Below are 13,778 nucleotides of genomic sequence, written 5' to 3'. Positions count from 1 at the left end.
TCACCCCTGAGGGGGTAGAATTCGAGGTGGCCAAGATTGTGGACAGCAAGATGGTCCAAGGCTCCCTCCATTACCTGGTCCATTGGAGAGGATACGGGCCTGAGGAGAGGACTTGGGTACCCGCCCGGGATGTTCATGCTGGGATATTGGTCAGGAGGTTCCACCATCGTTTCCCCAATAAACCAGGTCCACTTAGAAAGGGTCCGGTGGCCCCTCATAAAAGGGGGGGTACTGTAAAGGATCTGCCAGGCACAGCTTCTGTATCAACACCCATAGGTAATCAGTCTGCACCTGCTTCTATGTCTGTGAGACTGACTCCATCTTCCACCACTCAGGATGGCAGGCTTAGGAGTGGGAGAGCCTATCGCAGCCTGGCCAGACGAAGCTAGCTCCCGCCCTCTGTCTATTTATACCTGCCTTTCCTGTTCCTCCTTGTTTGTGATTCTTCTCTGTTGGTTTCCTGGCCCTGCTGCAGCTTCTTGAACTATTTGTCCCTGCTTCATATTGACCCTGGTTTACTGACTCTCTCCTGCTCTGCGTTTGGTACCTCGTACACTCCTGGTTTGACTCGGCTTGTTCACTACTCTCCTGCTCTGCGTTTGGTACCTCGTACACTCCTGGTTTTACTCGGCTCGTTCACTACTCTTGTTGCTCACGGTGTTGCCGTGGGCAACTTCCCCATTTCCCTTAGCTTCTGTGTACCCTTGTCTGTTTGTCTGTCGTGCACTTATTGAGCGTAGAGACCGTCGCCCAGTTGTACCCCGTCGCCTAGGGCGGGTCGTTGCAAGTAGGCAGGGACTGAGTGGCGGGTAGATTAGGGCTCACTTGTCTGTTTCCCTACCCCCATCATTACACATAGTTGAAGAAGTAAGCGTCAGGGCACTGAGCTTGTAGCTGACGTGCACCCCTGGACGGTTCTCACGGCACCCCGGTTGGGAACCACTGCTTTAAAGAGTAATTAGCATACAGCGTGCGTCGTTTTAAAATTTGACTTTATAGATTTTGCTGCATCTGAAAAAAACATACAGGGGAATGTTTGGAAATATTGTCAGGTCATGTATTACCGCATGGTGGCAGTTCAAGGGGTTAAAACTACCTGACAGGTTCCCATTAAATATACATTGAATTGCAACAATTCCATCTGCCCTGCAATTTTGTTATAAATATATCCTATATAATTACAGCACCAGAACCAAGCTCATACATATATACAGTACAAGAACAAAGCTCAATACATATATACAGCACCAAAACAAAGCTCATTACTTAAATACAGCATCAGAACAAAGCCCATTACATAAATACAGCACCAGAAACAAGCTCAGTACATAAATACAGCTCCAAAACAAAGCTCAGTACATAAATACGGCACCAAAACAAAGATCAGTACGTACGTACAGCACCAGAACAAAACTCATTACATAAATACAGCACCAGAACTAAGTTTGTTACATAAATACAACACCAGAACCAATGCCAGTACATAAATACAGCTCCAGAACTAAGCTCAGTACATACATACAGCACGAAAAACAAACTCATTACATAAATACAGCACCAGAACAAAGCTCAGTACATAAATACAGCTCCAGAACTAAGCTTAGTACATAAATACAGCACCAGAACAAAGCTCAGTACATATATACAGCACCAGGATCAAGCTCAGTAAATAAATACGGCACAAAAACCAAGCTCAGTACATATATACTGCACCAGGATCAAGTTTATTATATAAATACAGCACCAAAACCAAGCTCAATACATAAATACAGCACCAGAACAAAGCTCAGTACATAAATACAGCACCAGAACGAAGTTCAGTACATAAATACAGCACCAGAACAAAGCTCAGTACAGAGATCATTTGCAAATGTAATGCAAGCCCTGCCGTATAGGTTTGAACGGCATGAAACTACAGCTCCCAGCATGGCCTGAACATTGGTAAGGATATGCTGAGAGTTGCTGTTGCACAAATAAAAAAATCATACCACTTATCATCTGGCTGCAGATTATACAGTGATTACAGTACAGATTAGAGGCAGAATAAACATTTACATTGAGTGACTCACAGGTGACGTCTTCTCAGATTCTAGGCGTTCTTTTTCTCTTTTCTTCTCCATCCGGTCCAGATCTCTATGATAACTTCCCCCGGCCATGGCCCATTTCTGCAGTTTGCCGGTCATATGTCTTCATTTTGTCACTTTTCAAACATTTCCACACTTATAAACGAAGATAAAGTTGGTGCTGCACACTACTCCCCTAAATATAATGGCGCCATACACTGCACCTCTAGTTATAATAGCGCCATACACGGTGTCCCTGATTATAATAGCACCATACACTCTGTCCCACACACACACACACACACACACACACAAACACACACAGTGCCCCTGTAGGTAGTGCCCCACCATAGAGCCCCCTGTAGATAGTGCTCATTATAGAGCCCCCTGTAGATAGTGTCGCACATAGAGCCCCCTGCATACAGTGCGCCACACAGAGCCACCTGTAGACAGTGCTCTACATAGAGCCCCTGTAGACAGTGCCCCATATATAGCCCCCTGTAAACAGTGCCCACATAGAGCCCCCTGTAGACAGTGCCCCCATACATAGTGCCCCTATAGAGGCTCCTGTAGATAGTGCCCCAATAGAGCCTTCTGTAGATACTGCTCCCCATAAAGCCCTCTGTAGATAGCGCCCCCTGTAGTCACTGCCCCCCCCCTAGAGATAGTGCCCTACCTAGTTCCCCCTGTAGATAGTGGCCCAACAGATCTAAATCTTTACATACTCACCTGATCCCGTTCCCACGCCGTCCTCTAGCAGGCCTGGTCTCGTCTGAAAAAGTCTGCTGGAGATGAACGATGAAAGCAGAGCGAGGACATCATCACAGATACAATTACATTCAGTGCATTTTAATGACACAAGCAGCGCGATGATGTCATCGCGCCGCTTGCGGCATTGAAAGGCGCTGAATGGCAGACAAGAAACTAATTATCCATGTAATTGTTTCTGTGTCCTAATGACGCAGAAACAATTCTAGTGCAAGAGGGGGTGGCGGCGATTGGTTTCAGTGGCGCTACCACCACCTCAGAGAGGCAGCAGGCCACTGCCTGAGGCGAGACGCTCACCTCGCCTCATGGACGGTGTGACCCTTCATACACATACACATTACAAGCACATACATTACACACACATATATATATATATATATATATATATATATATATAAACATATACACACACACTAAATACATTACACAAATATACACATTACACATACAGTACAGACATTACACAAATACACACTACACATACAGTGCATAAATACAATAGACGCACATATATATACACACACGCACTACACATACAGTACACACATACATTACACATACAGTGCATACATTACACATACAGCACACACATACATTACACACTACACATACACATTACATTTACCTTTTGTGTAGGCTGCTGCCTAAATGTCTCTTTCGCTTGCTGTGCAAGGAGACCCCAGAGAAATTCAGTAAAAGAGGTGGTCAGTACACGGCACGATTTGCCCTCAGCCTCTTCATGCAGGCAGCAGTGCAGTGCAGACACCCTTCTCGCCTGACTCTCCGTCCCGACACTGAGCAGGATCGTATTACAATAGCTCTGCTATTGTAATGACAGGAGTATGGAGAGCAGGGGGGGTTATTATGGAGACACAGGAGAGATGTTTTTAAGGAAGCAGCACATCTTGTAGCTGCTGTTTAGTGGAGGGAAACATGGTCTGCAGCTCTGTAATGCCGCCTCCTCTGAGACTCTGCAGGGTGCCGTCTGAGGCCAGAGGCTCAACTCGCCTCATGGTAGATGCGGCCCTGACTGCGGCATAATCAAAGGGCACTACCCTCTTCGACCATGTCACCGGAGATCCAGGGAAACTATCGGAGGCGGGGAACCCTCTGCAGTCAGCCCTGGGGACCTAGAAAGGAACCCAGGACTGTTTATTCTGTAAATATACAACCCCAGCACTCACAGAGGTACGCAAAAGATCCAGATGCAAACAAATTTAAGTTTTATTGCAACAAAAGATGGTAAAGTTGAGGTGGAAAGCGACTTGGTAAAGACGTTTCGGCCGAACCTCGGCCTTTGTCACGGTCGCTAAAATGATAAAGAATAAAATGCTTTTACAAAGTTGGCAATAAAATTTACAAAAATACAGTATGAACAAATGAAAATAATAATATGAAAATAACATATATAGATGAGTTCTCTGTTTACATGAAATTATATAGCGCTGTCACCTCAGATATACACAGAGAACAATTATTATACATTATAAGGAAAAATAAAAATATTTTAATACTGAACTGTATAAAGAAAATTGCGTGATCAATTAGCGGAACACGTAACACAAGAATTAAGGAAATCATAATCATCTATGAAAGAATAAGTCATAATGATCTATAAAAACAAGACTAGGGGCTGAATAGTCAGAACAAAATTAAGTTAAATATGCTCAAGGAGGATCTAGCAGTATATAACTGTATGTGGCATAAACAATCTGGAAACCTCTGATGGTGATGCAATACCTAGGTTACATATATTGATTTAGTTTTGTTATTGTGGTGGGGAGAGGAAAGAGTCCTCACTGTAGACCATACCATAAAGTACCGGTAGAAAATAAAGGATAGTGTGGAAAGGAACAAACACTAGAGGATAAACTAAAGGGAGAAAGTAAGAGGAAAGACATGTGCTGCTGTACCTGTAAGACGATATCACTGGTATGGGTTGTCCGCCGGATATTCCCTGTGTGTCTGTGCTATGTGAGTTGCGTCTGTGTTTATACCAGACCAACCGGAACTGATGTCAGTGGTACAGCCAGAGCCGTCTAACAGCTGATATGTGAGTGCAGTAAATATTCATGAGGTAATTATAGCAAGGGACCGTGAAAAAGAAACCTTCTGGGAGTATTGACAGAGCCATCTAGCTGCTGATATGTGAGTGCAGTGAATATTCATGAGGTAATTATAGTAAGGGACCGTGGAGAAAGAGAGCAAAGGGACCTAGCAGCTGATCTGAGTGCAATGAATATTCCTGAGGTTATTATAGTAAGAATGTGTGTTAGTGTGTGTATATATATATATATATATATATATATATATATATATATATATATGTGAGTGGCATGTAATGAAGGAATGCAACTATATAGAGAAGTATGTTGACAGAAACTGATTGGACGCTATCTAGTTGCCATGACAACGAACCAGAGAAGGAAAGGGACCGTATGTCTGAAGGTATAGATGATCTCAGCCCATGTGTATGGGATGTCAATGTAAGGATAGATGTAGGAACGGTATAGAAGGTGATAGTAGTCATGGCAACATGGAGAGAAGGGAAAATTAGAAAAATTAGAAAAAATTTTGAAAAAATAAAAAATAAAAATCAGAAAAAATATATATGTATAAAAATGAAGGAATAAAGATGAGATTTGACAGCCGGTTTTAGGGTACTTTTACCTGGTCCATGTGGATGTGTTTTTTCTCTAGCGTGTCTAGAAACAGAAAAGACAACAAGTTAGAATATGCAAGTCAAACAAGATATAGGAACTGGCATTAATACATGAACTGCACAGAAGATAATAGGGTTTCGTATCAATTCATTAGGTCAAATTCCCTATTGAGACCCCTGGGACTTAAGGTTTGTAATGTATGTATCCAGTAGGATTCCCGTTCCTTAAGTAAATGTATGTGGTTGCCACCTCTACGTGGTTGAGGAACGTGTTCAATTATCTGGAACTGAAATTGGGAAAGTTGATGATTAGCCTTACTGAAGTGGTCTGGTAATGGTAACCAGTTTTTGTTACAGCGGATAGTAGATTTGTGGCTTGTTATGCGATCCCTAATGTGTTGTGTGGTTTCGCCCACATATATTAGCCCACACGGGCACTTTACCAGGTATACCACAAAATTGGTATCACATGTATAGAAGCCTTTTATGGGAAAAGATTTATTAGTGTGGGGATGCTGGAACCGATCACCCTTGATAACGTTGGAGCAGCATGAGCAATGGAGGCATGGGAAAGTTCCATTATGTCTGGGTCGTAAGAAAGTTTGTCTGGGCAATTTAGTGTTGCTGCCAATGTCTGCTCTAACCAATCTATCCCTGAAATTGGGTGGGCGTTTGAGGCACATCATCGCAGGCGACTTAAATTCTTGAATGGTCGGGTAGGCTGTACTGAGGTGGTGCCAATGTTTTCTAATAATTTGTTGGAATTTTGGAACCAAAGGGTGATATGTATGTACAAACGGAATTCTATTTAGTTTAGTGTTGTTGCGGGTGGTACAAGGTGTGTGATCTTCTTGAATCGTATTATGCAGTTCTTGTTGAAGTATCCGTGAAGGATAACCTCTGTCTTTGAATTTGTCAGTCATTTCTTGTAATCTAGTGTGTCGTGTTGTCTCATCTGTTACAATCCTAGAGATGCGTTTATATTGAGATTTAGGAAGTGAGGTTTTAGTTTTATACGGATGGTTACTCTGGAAATGGAGCAGGCCATTTCTGTCTGTGGGTTTGGTATATAGATCGACAACTAGATGGCCAGTGTTATTTTTCTTAACCAACGTGTCCAGGAAGCTTATCTCCTGTGAACTCAGATTTAATGTAAATTGTAGACCCTCACGTATGGTGTTAATTTCCTGGACAAAATCTATGGCAGATTGTTCAGTACCTTTCCATATGCAAAATATGTCATCTATATATCGATGCCAGCAGATTGCATTATCCCTGAATCTAGGATTGGTGTAAATGTGGGTAGATTCGAATTCTGCCATGTAGGCATTGGCATATGGAGGAGCCATGTTAGAACCCATAGCAGTGCCATTGATCTGTTTATAAAAGTTGTCCCCAAATAAGAAATAATTCTCATTCAGAATTAATTCGAGTAGTTCTAAACATAATGATTTGGAATTCATGGACATATCGGTAGTGTCCAGGAGGCTACTTGTGGCTGCTAGGCCATCTTGATGTGTGATGGATGTGTATAAGCTATTGACATCCAATGTAATTAGGAGGCTAGTAGGCTCAATCTGATGTAGACTTTTAATAATCTGTAAAAAATGGCTGGTGTCCAGGAGAAATGATTTGGTTTTTTTAATGAGGGGAGTCAATATTTTTTCTAAAAAGATGGCTAATGGGGATGAAATAGAGTCGGTGGAGGCAACTATTGGTCGACCAGGGGGATTGATTAAAGACTTGTGAATTTTTGGTAGGACATAAAATACGGGAGTTATTGGAAACGGATTCTGTAAAAATTTGTGTGTTTTGTGATCAATTGTATTAATATCAAGGTGATGATCAATGATGGAGTTGATTTTATGGCGTATATCGGAAATAGGGTCTCTTGGTATTTTGAGGTAGGTGTTACTATCAGTAAGTTGGCGATTGATTTCAGAGACATAATTATTATAATCAAGTATTACAATGGCCCCTCCCTTATCGGCTGGTTTAATTATGATTTCCCGGTTATGTTGTAAATCCCTTAAGGATGTCCTTTCTTCAGTGGACAAATTTTTTTGATGGGGATAGTAGCCCAAATTGTAATCGTGCAAGACGACATCAATGTCTCTTTGTACAAGTTCAATCACCGATTCTGTAGCGTGGTAGATTTTGGGGGGAGCAAAATTGCTTTTGCTACGGAGGCCCAAATTAGAAATAGAAATTTCTGAGCACACGTCTCTAGGCTGTTGGGAAGTGGATAGATCAGTAAGTCCAAAGTGTGTCTTGAGTCGTAATGATCTGTAAAAGTAGTTCAATTCCTGCTGGAGAATGAACGTATTACAGGGGGCGGTGGGGCAGAAGGACAAGCCTTTCTGTAAGACTGACAGTTCTGTTGGCGTAAGGGAATGAGAGGAGAGATTGACGACCAGGTGGTTCTTCCTACCTGGGACCTCGTCTGTATGTTGGTGTCTCGACCTCGTCCATCTCCTCCCCGCCCGCCTGGTGGTCCGTTTCGGCCTCTCCGATTGCCTAAAAAACGTGGAGGACGTCGACCAATAGAGGAGTCGCTGCCAGAACTGGAGAAATTTTCTGTTTGTTGTCGTGGTTGGCGCCATGAATTTGCGTAAGTTGACGACTCGTTCCATCGGTAAACCCTGTTGTTATCGTAATCCGTTGCGTCCCTCTGGAATTTATCGCGTTTTCTTAGTTGTATGGTCTTAGAAAAGTCGTTGATGGCAATGTCGGTACGTGTTTTCAGATTCTCCCATTCACTGGGGCTTAGAGTTGCTGATAGTTGATTTTCCAAAGCCTTGATTTTAATATCGGATTCTGAAATTCTGGTTTGTAGATGAGAAATAGTAAGTAGAATCAAATCCAGTGAGCATTTGTTTAAGATCCTCTGGAATTGTTGACAGTATTCTTCATCGTCAGAAAAGAGGGTTGGTCGAAGGTGACTCCTGAGGCCACGTGGTATTCTCTCCAATCTATGATATTCCGCCAGAGTTGTGCGATGCAGGTCATAGGAGGTATATTTTCGTAGTTCCTTTTCGTAGTCTCGTGTACGTAGTTCCTGCGGAGGAATTCTCAAAAAGTCTCCTGAGTTGGTGACTTGTGCCAAAATATTGGCCGTGGTAGTGGAATCGAAGGCAAAAGTTGATGACGTCATCTATATCAGGGTGCAAGACATCCAAGGTACAGTAGTAATCAAAAATAGATATTGGGATGCACTCCTCAATCAATTGGCGTGGTGCTAGTAAGGTAGGGACGAGAATCCCACAATATTGAAAATATACAACCCCAGCACTCACAGAGGTACGCAAAAGATCCAGATGCAAACAAATTTAAGTTTTATTGCAACAAAAGATGGTAAAGTTGAGGTGGAAAGCGACTTGGTAAAGACGTTTCGGCCGAACCTCGGCCTTTGTCACGGTCGCTAAAATGATAAAGAATAAAATGCTTTTACAAAGTTGGCAATAAAATTTACAAAAATACAGTATGAACAAATGAAAATAATAATATGAAAATAACATATATAGATGAGTTCTCTGTTTACATGAAATTATATAGCGCTGTCACCTCAGATATACACAGAGAACAATTATTATACATTATAAGGAAAAATAAAAATATTTTAATACTGAACTGTATAAAGAAAATTGCGTGATCAATTAGCGGAACACGTAACACAAGAATTAAGGGAATCATAATCATCTATGAAAGAATAAGTCATAATGATCTATAAAAACAAGACTAGGGGCTGAATAGTCAGAACAAAATTAAGTTAAATATGCTCAAGGAGGATCTAGCAGTATATAACTGTATGTGGCATAAACAATCTGGAAACCTCTGATGGTGATGCAATACCTAGGTTACATATATTGATTTAGTTTTGTTATTGTGGTGGGGAGAGGAAAGAGTCCTCACTGTAGACCATACCATAAAGTACCGGTAGAAAATAAAGGATAGTGTGGAAAGGAACAAACACTAGAGGATAAACTAAAGGGAGAAAGTAAGAGGAAAGACATGTGCTGCTGTACCTGTAAGACGATATCACTGGTATGGGTTGTCCGCCGGATATTCCCTGTGTGTCTGTGCTATGTGAGTTGCGTCTGTGTTTATACCAGACCAACCGGAACTGATGTCAGTGGTACAGCCAGAGCCGTCTAACAGCTGATATGTGAGTGCAGTAAATATTCATGAGGTAATTATAGCAAGGGACCGTGAAAAAGAAACCTTCTGGGAGTATTGACAGAGCCATCTAGCTGCTGATATGTGAGTGCAGTGAATATTCATGAGGTAATTATAGTAAGGGACCGTGGAGAAAGAGAGCAAAGGGACCTAGCAGCTGATGTGAGTGCAATGAATATTCCTGAGGTTATTATAGTAAGAATGTGTGTTAGTGTGTGTATATATATATATATATATATATATATATATATATATATATATATATGTGAGTGGCATGTAATGAAGGAATGCAACTATATAGAGAAGTATGTTGACAGAAACTGATTGGACGCTATCTAGTTGCCATGACAACGAACCAGAGAAGGAAAGGGACCGTATGTCTGAAGGTATAGATGATCTCAGCCCATGTGTATGGGATGTCAATGTAAGGATAGATGTAGGAACGGTATAGAAGGTGATAGTAGTCATGGCAACATGGAGAGAAGGGAAAATTAGAAAAATTAGAAAAAATTTTGAAAAAATAAAAAATAAAAATCAGAAAAAATATATATGTATAAAAATGAAGGAATAAAGATGAGATTTGACAGCCGGTTTTAGGGTACTTTTACCTGGTCCATGTGGATGTGTTTTTTCTCTAGCGTGTCTAGAAACAGAAAAGACAACAAGTTAGAATATGCAAGTCAAACAAGATATAGGAACTGGCATTAATACATGAACTGCACAGAAGATAATAGGGTTTCGTATCAATTCATTAGGTCAAATTCCCTATTGAGACCCCTGGGACTTAAGGTTTGTAATGTATGTATCCAGTAGGATTCCCGTTCCTTAAGTAAATGTATGTGGTTGCCACCTCTACGTGGTTGAGGAACGTGTTCAATTATCTGGAACTGAAATTGGGAAAGTTGATGATTAGCCTTACTGAAGTGGTCTGGTAATGGTAACCAGTTTTTGTTACAGCGGATAGTAGATTTGTGGCTTGTTATGCGATCCCTAATGTGTTGTGTGGTTTCGCCCACATATATTAGCCCACACGGGCACTTTACCAGGTATACCACAAAATTGGTATCACATGTATAGAAGCCTTTTATGGGAAAAGATTTATTAGTGTGGGGATGCTGGAACCGATCACCCTTGATAACGTTGGAGCAGCATGAGCAATGGAGGCATGGGAAAGTTCCATTATGTCTGGGTCGTAAGAAAGTTTGTCTGGGCAATTTAGTGTTGCTGCCAATGTCTGCTCTAACCAATCTATCCCTGAAATTGGGTGGGCGTTTGAGGCACATCATCGCAGGCGACTTAAATTCTTGAATGGTCGGGTAGGCTGTACTGAGGTGGTGCCAATGTTTTCTAATAATTTGTTGGAATTTTGGAACCAAAGGGTGATATGTATGTACAAACGGAATTCTATTTAGTTTAGTGTTGTTGCGGGTGGTACAAGGTGTGTGATCTTCTTGAATCGTATTATGCAGTTCTTGTTGAAGTATCCGTGAAGGATAACCTCTGTCTTTGAATTTGTCAGTCATTTCTTGTAATCTAGTGTGTCGTGTTGTCTCATCTGTTACAATCCTAGAGATGCGTTTATATTGAGATTTAGGAAGTGAGGTTTTAGTTTTATACGGATGGTTACTCTGGAAATGGAGCAGGCCATTTCTGTCTGTGGGTTTGGTATATAGATCGACAACTAGATGGCCAGTGTTATTTTTCTTAACCAACGTGTCCAGGAAGCTTATCTCCTGTGAACTCAGATTTAATGTAAATTGTAGACCCTCACGTATGGTGTTAATTTCCTGGACAAAATCTATGGCAGATTGTTCAGTACCTTTCCATATGCAAAATATGTCATCTATATATCGATGCCAGCAGATTGCATTATCCCTGAATCTAGGATTGGTGTAAATGTGGGTAGATTCGAATTCTGCCATGTAGGCATTGGCATATGGAGGAGCCATGTTAGAACCCATAGCAGTGCCATTGATCTGTTTATAAAAGTTGTCCCCAAATAAGAAATAATTCTCATTCAGAATTAATTCGAGTAGTTCTAAACATAATGATTTGGAATTCATGGACATATCGGTAGTGTCCAGGAGGCTACTTGTGGCTGCTAGGCCATCTTGATGTGTGATGGATGTGTATAAGCTATTGACATCCAATGTAATTAGGAGGCTAGTAGGCTCAATCTGATGTAGACTTTTAATAATCTGTAAAAAATGGCTGGTGTCCAGGAGAAATGATTTGGTTTTTTTAATGAGGGGAGTCAATATTTTTTCTAAAAAGATGGCTAATGGGGATGAAATAGAGTCGGTGGAGGCAACTATTGGTCGACCAGGGGGATTGATTAAAGACTTGTGAATTTTTGGTAGGACATAAAATACGGGAGTTATTGGAAACGGATTCTGTAAAAATTTGTGTGTTTTGTGATCAATTGTATTAATATCAAGGTGATGATCAATGATGGAGTTGATTTTATGGCGTATATCGGAAATAGGGTCTCTTGGTATTTTGAGGTAGGTGTTACTATCAGTAAGTTGGCGATTGATTTCAGAGACATAATTATTATAATCAAGTATTACAATGGCCCCTCCCTTATCGGCTGGTTTAATTATGATTTCCCGGTTATGTTGTAAATCCCTTAAGGATGTCCTTTCTTCAGTGGACAAATTTTTTTGATGGGGATAGTAGCCCAAATTGTAATCGTGCAAGACGACATCAATGTCTCTTTGTACAAGTTCAATCACCGATTCTGTAGCGTGGTAGATTTTGGGGGGAGCAAAATTGCTTTTGCTACGGAGGCCCAAATTAGAAATAGAAATTTCTGAGCACACGTCTCTAGGCTGTTGGGAAGTGGATAGATCAGTAAGTCCAAAGTGTGTCTTGAGTCGTAATGATCTGTAAAAGTAGTTCAATTCCTGCTGGAGAATGAACGTATTACAGGGGGCGGTGGGGCAGAAGGACAAGCCTTTCTGTAAGACTGACAGTTCTGTTGGCGTAAGGGAATGAGAGGAGAGATTGACGACCAGGTGGTTCTTCCTACCTGGGACCTCGTCTGTATGTTGGTGTCTCGACCTCGTCCATCTCCTCCCCGCCCGCCTGGTGGTCCGTTTCGGCCTCTCCGATTGCCTAAAAAACGTGGAGGACGTCGACCAATAGAGGAGTCGCTGCCAGAACTGGAGAAATTTTCTGTTTGTTGTCGTGGTTGGCGCCATGAATTTGCGTAAGTTGACGACTCGTTCCATCGGTAAACCCTGTTGTTATCGTAATCCGTTGCGTCCCTCTGGAATTTATCGCGTTTTCTTAGTTGTATGGTCTTAGAAAAGTCGTTGATGGCAATGTCGGTACGTGTTTTCAGATTCTCCCATTCACTGGGGCTTAGAGTTGCTGATAGTTGATTTTCCAAAGCCTTGATTTTAATATCGGATTCTGAAATTCTGGTTTGTAGATGAGAAATAGTAAGTAGAATCAAATCCAGTGAGCATTTGTTTAAGATCCTCTGGAATTGTTGACAGTATTCTTCATCGTCAGAAAAGAGGGTTGGTCGAAGGTGACTCCTGAGGCCACGTGGTATTCTCTCCAATCTATGATATTCCGCCAGAGTTGTGCGATGCAGGTCATAGGAGGTATATTTTCGTAGTTCCTTTTCGTAGTCTCGTGTACGTAGTTCCTGCGGAGGAATTCTCAAAAAGTCTCCTGAGTTGGTGACTTGTGCCAAAATATTGGCCGTGGTAGTGGAATCGAAGGCAAAAGTTGATGACGTCATCTATATCAGGGTGCAAGACATCCAAGGTACAGTAGTAATCAAAAATAGATATTGGGATGCACTCCTCAATCAATTGGCGTGGTGCTAGTAAGGTAGGGACGAGAATCCCACAATATTGAAAATATACAACCCCAGCACTCACAGAGGTACGCAAAAGATCCAGATGCAAACAAATTTAAGTTTTATTGCAACAAAAGATGGTAAAGTTGAGGTGGAAAGCGACTTGGTAAAGACGTTTCGGCCGAACCTCGGCCTTTGTCACGGTCGCTAAAATGATAAAGAATAAAATGCTTTTACAAAGTTGGCAATAAAATTTACAAAAATACAGTATGAACAAATGAAAATAATAATATGA

General features: G+C 41.4%; 1 protein-coding gene across 2 annotated transcripts; it reads right to left on the bottom strand.

Moving 5' to 3' along the window:
- Nucleotides 1-4,010: 4,010 nt before the first annotated feature.
- On the bottom strand, nt 4,011-13,745 carry LOC142650617 (uncharacterized). Of its 2 annotated transcripts, XM_075825624.1 has the most exons (5): nt 12,701-13,745; nt 10,278-10,312; nt 7,925-8,914; nt 5,502-5,536; nt 4,011-4,140 (listed from the first exon to the last, which is right to left on the bottom strand). In XM_075825624.1, the coding sequence occupies exons 3-4, from the start codon at nt 8,645-8,647 to the stop codon at nt 5,528-5,530; spliced, it is 732 nt and encodes a 243-aa protein (XP_075681739.1). In that variant the 5' UTR covers nt 8,648-8,914; nt 10,278-10,312; nt 12,701-13,745; the 3' UTR covers nt 4,011-4,140; nt 5,502-5,527. The 2 variants fall into 2 exon arrangements, with proteins under 2 accessions (XP_075681739.1, XP_075681740.1); XM_075825625.1 differs by lacking the exons at nt 10,278-10,312; nt 12,701-13,745 and adding an exon at nt 9,519-9,656.
- Nucleotides 13,746-13,778: the final 33 nt, after the last annotated feature.

The sequence above is a fragment of the Rhinoderma darwinii genome, chromosome 1, assembly GCF_050947455.1.
Source record: "Rhinoderma darwinii isolate aRhiDar2 chromosome 1, aRhiDar2.hap1, whole genome shotgun sequence".
Classification (NCBI taxonomy): Eukaryota; Metazoa; Chordata; class Amphibia; order Anura; family Rhinodermatidae; genus Rhinoderma; species Rhinoderma darwinii.
The sequence above is the reverse complement of the archived record's forward strand: the minus strand, read 5'-3'. Positions and strand labels throughout refer to the sequence as shown.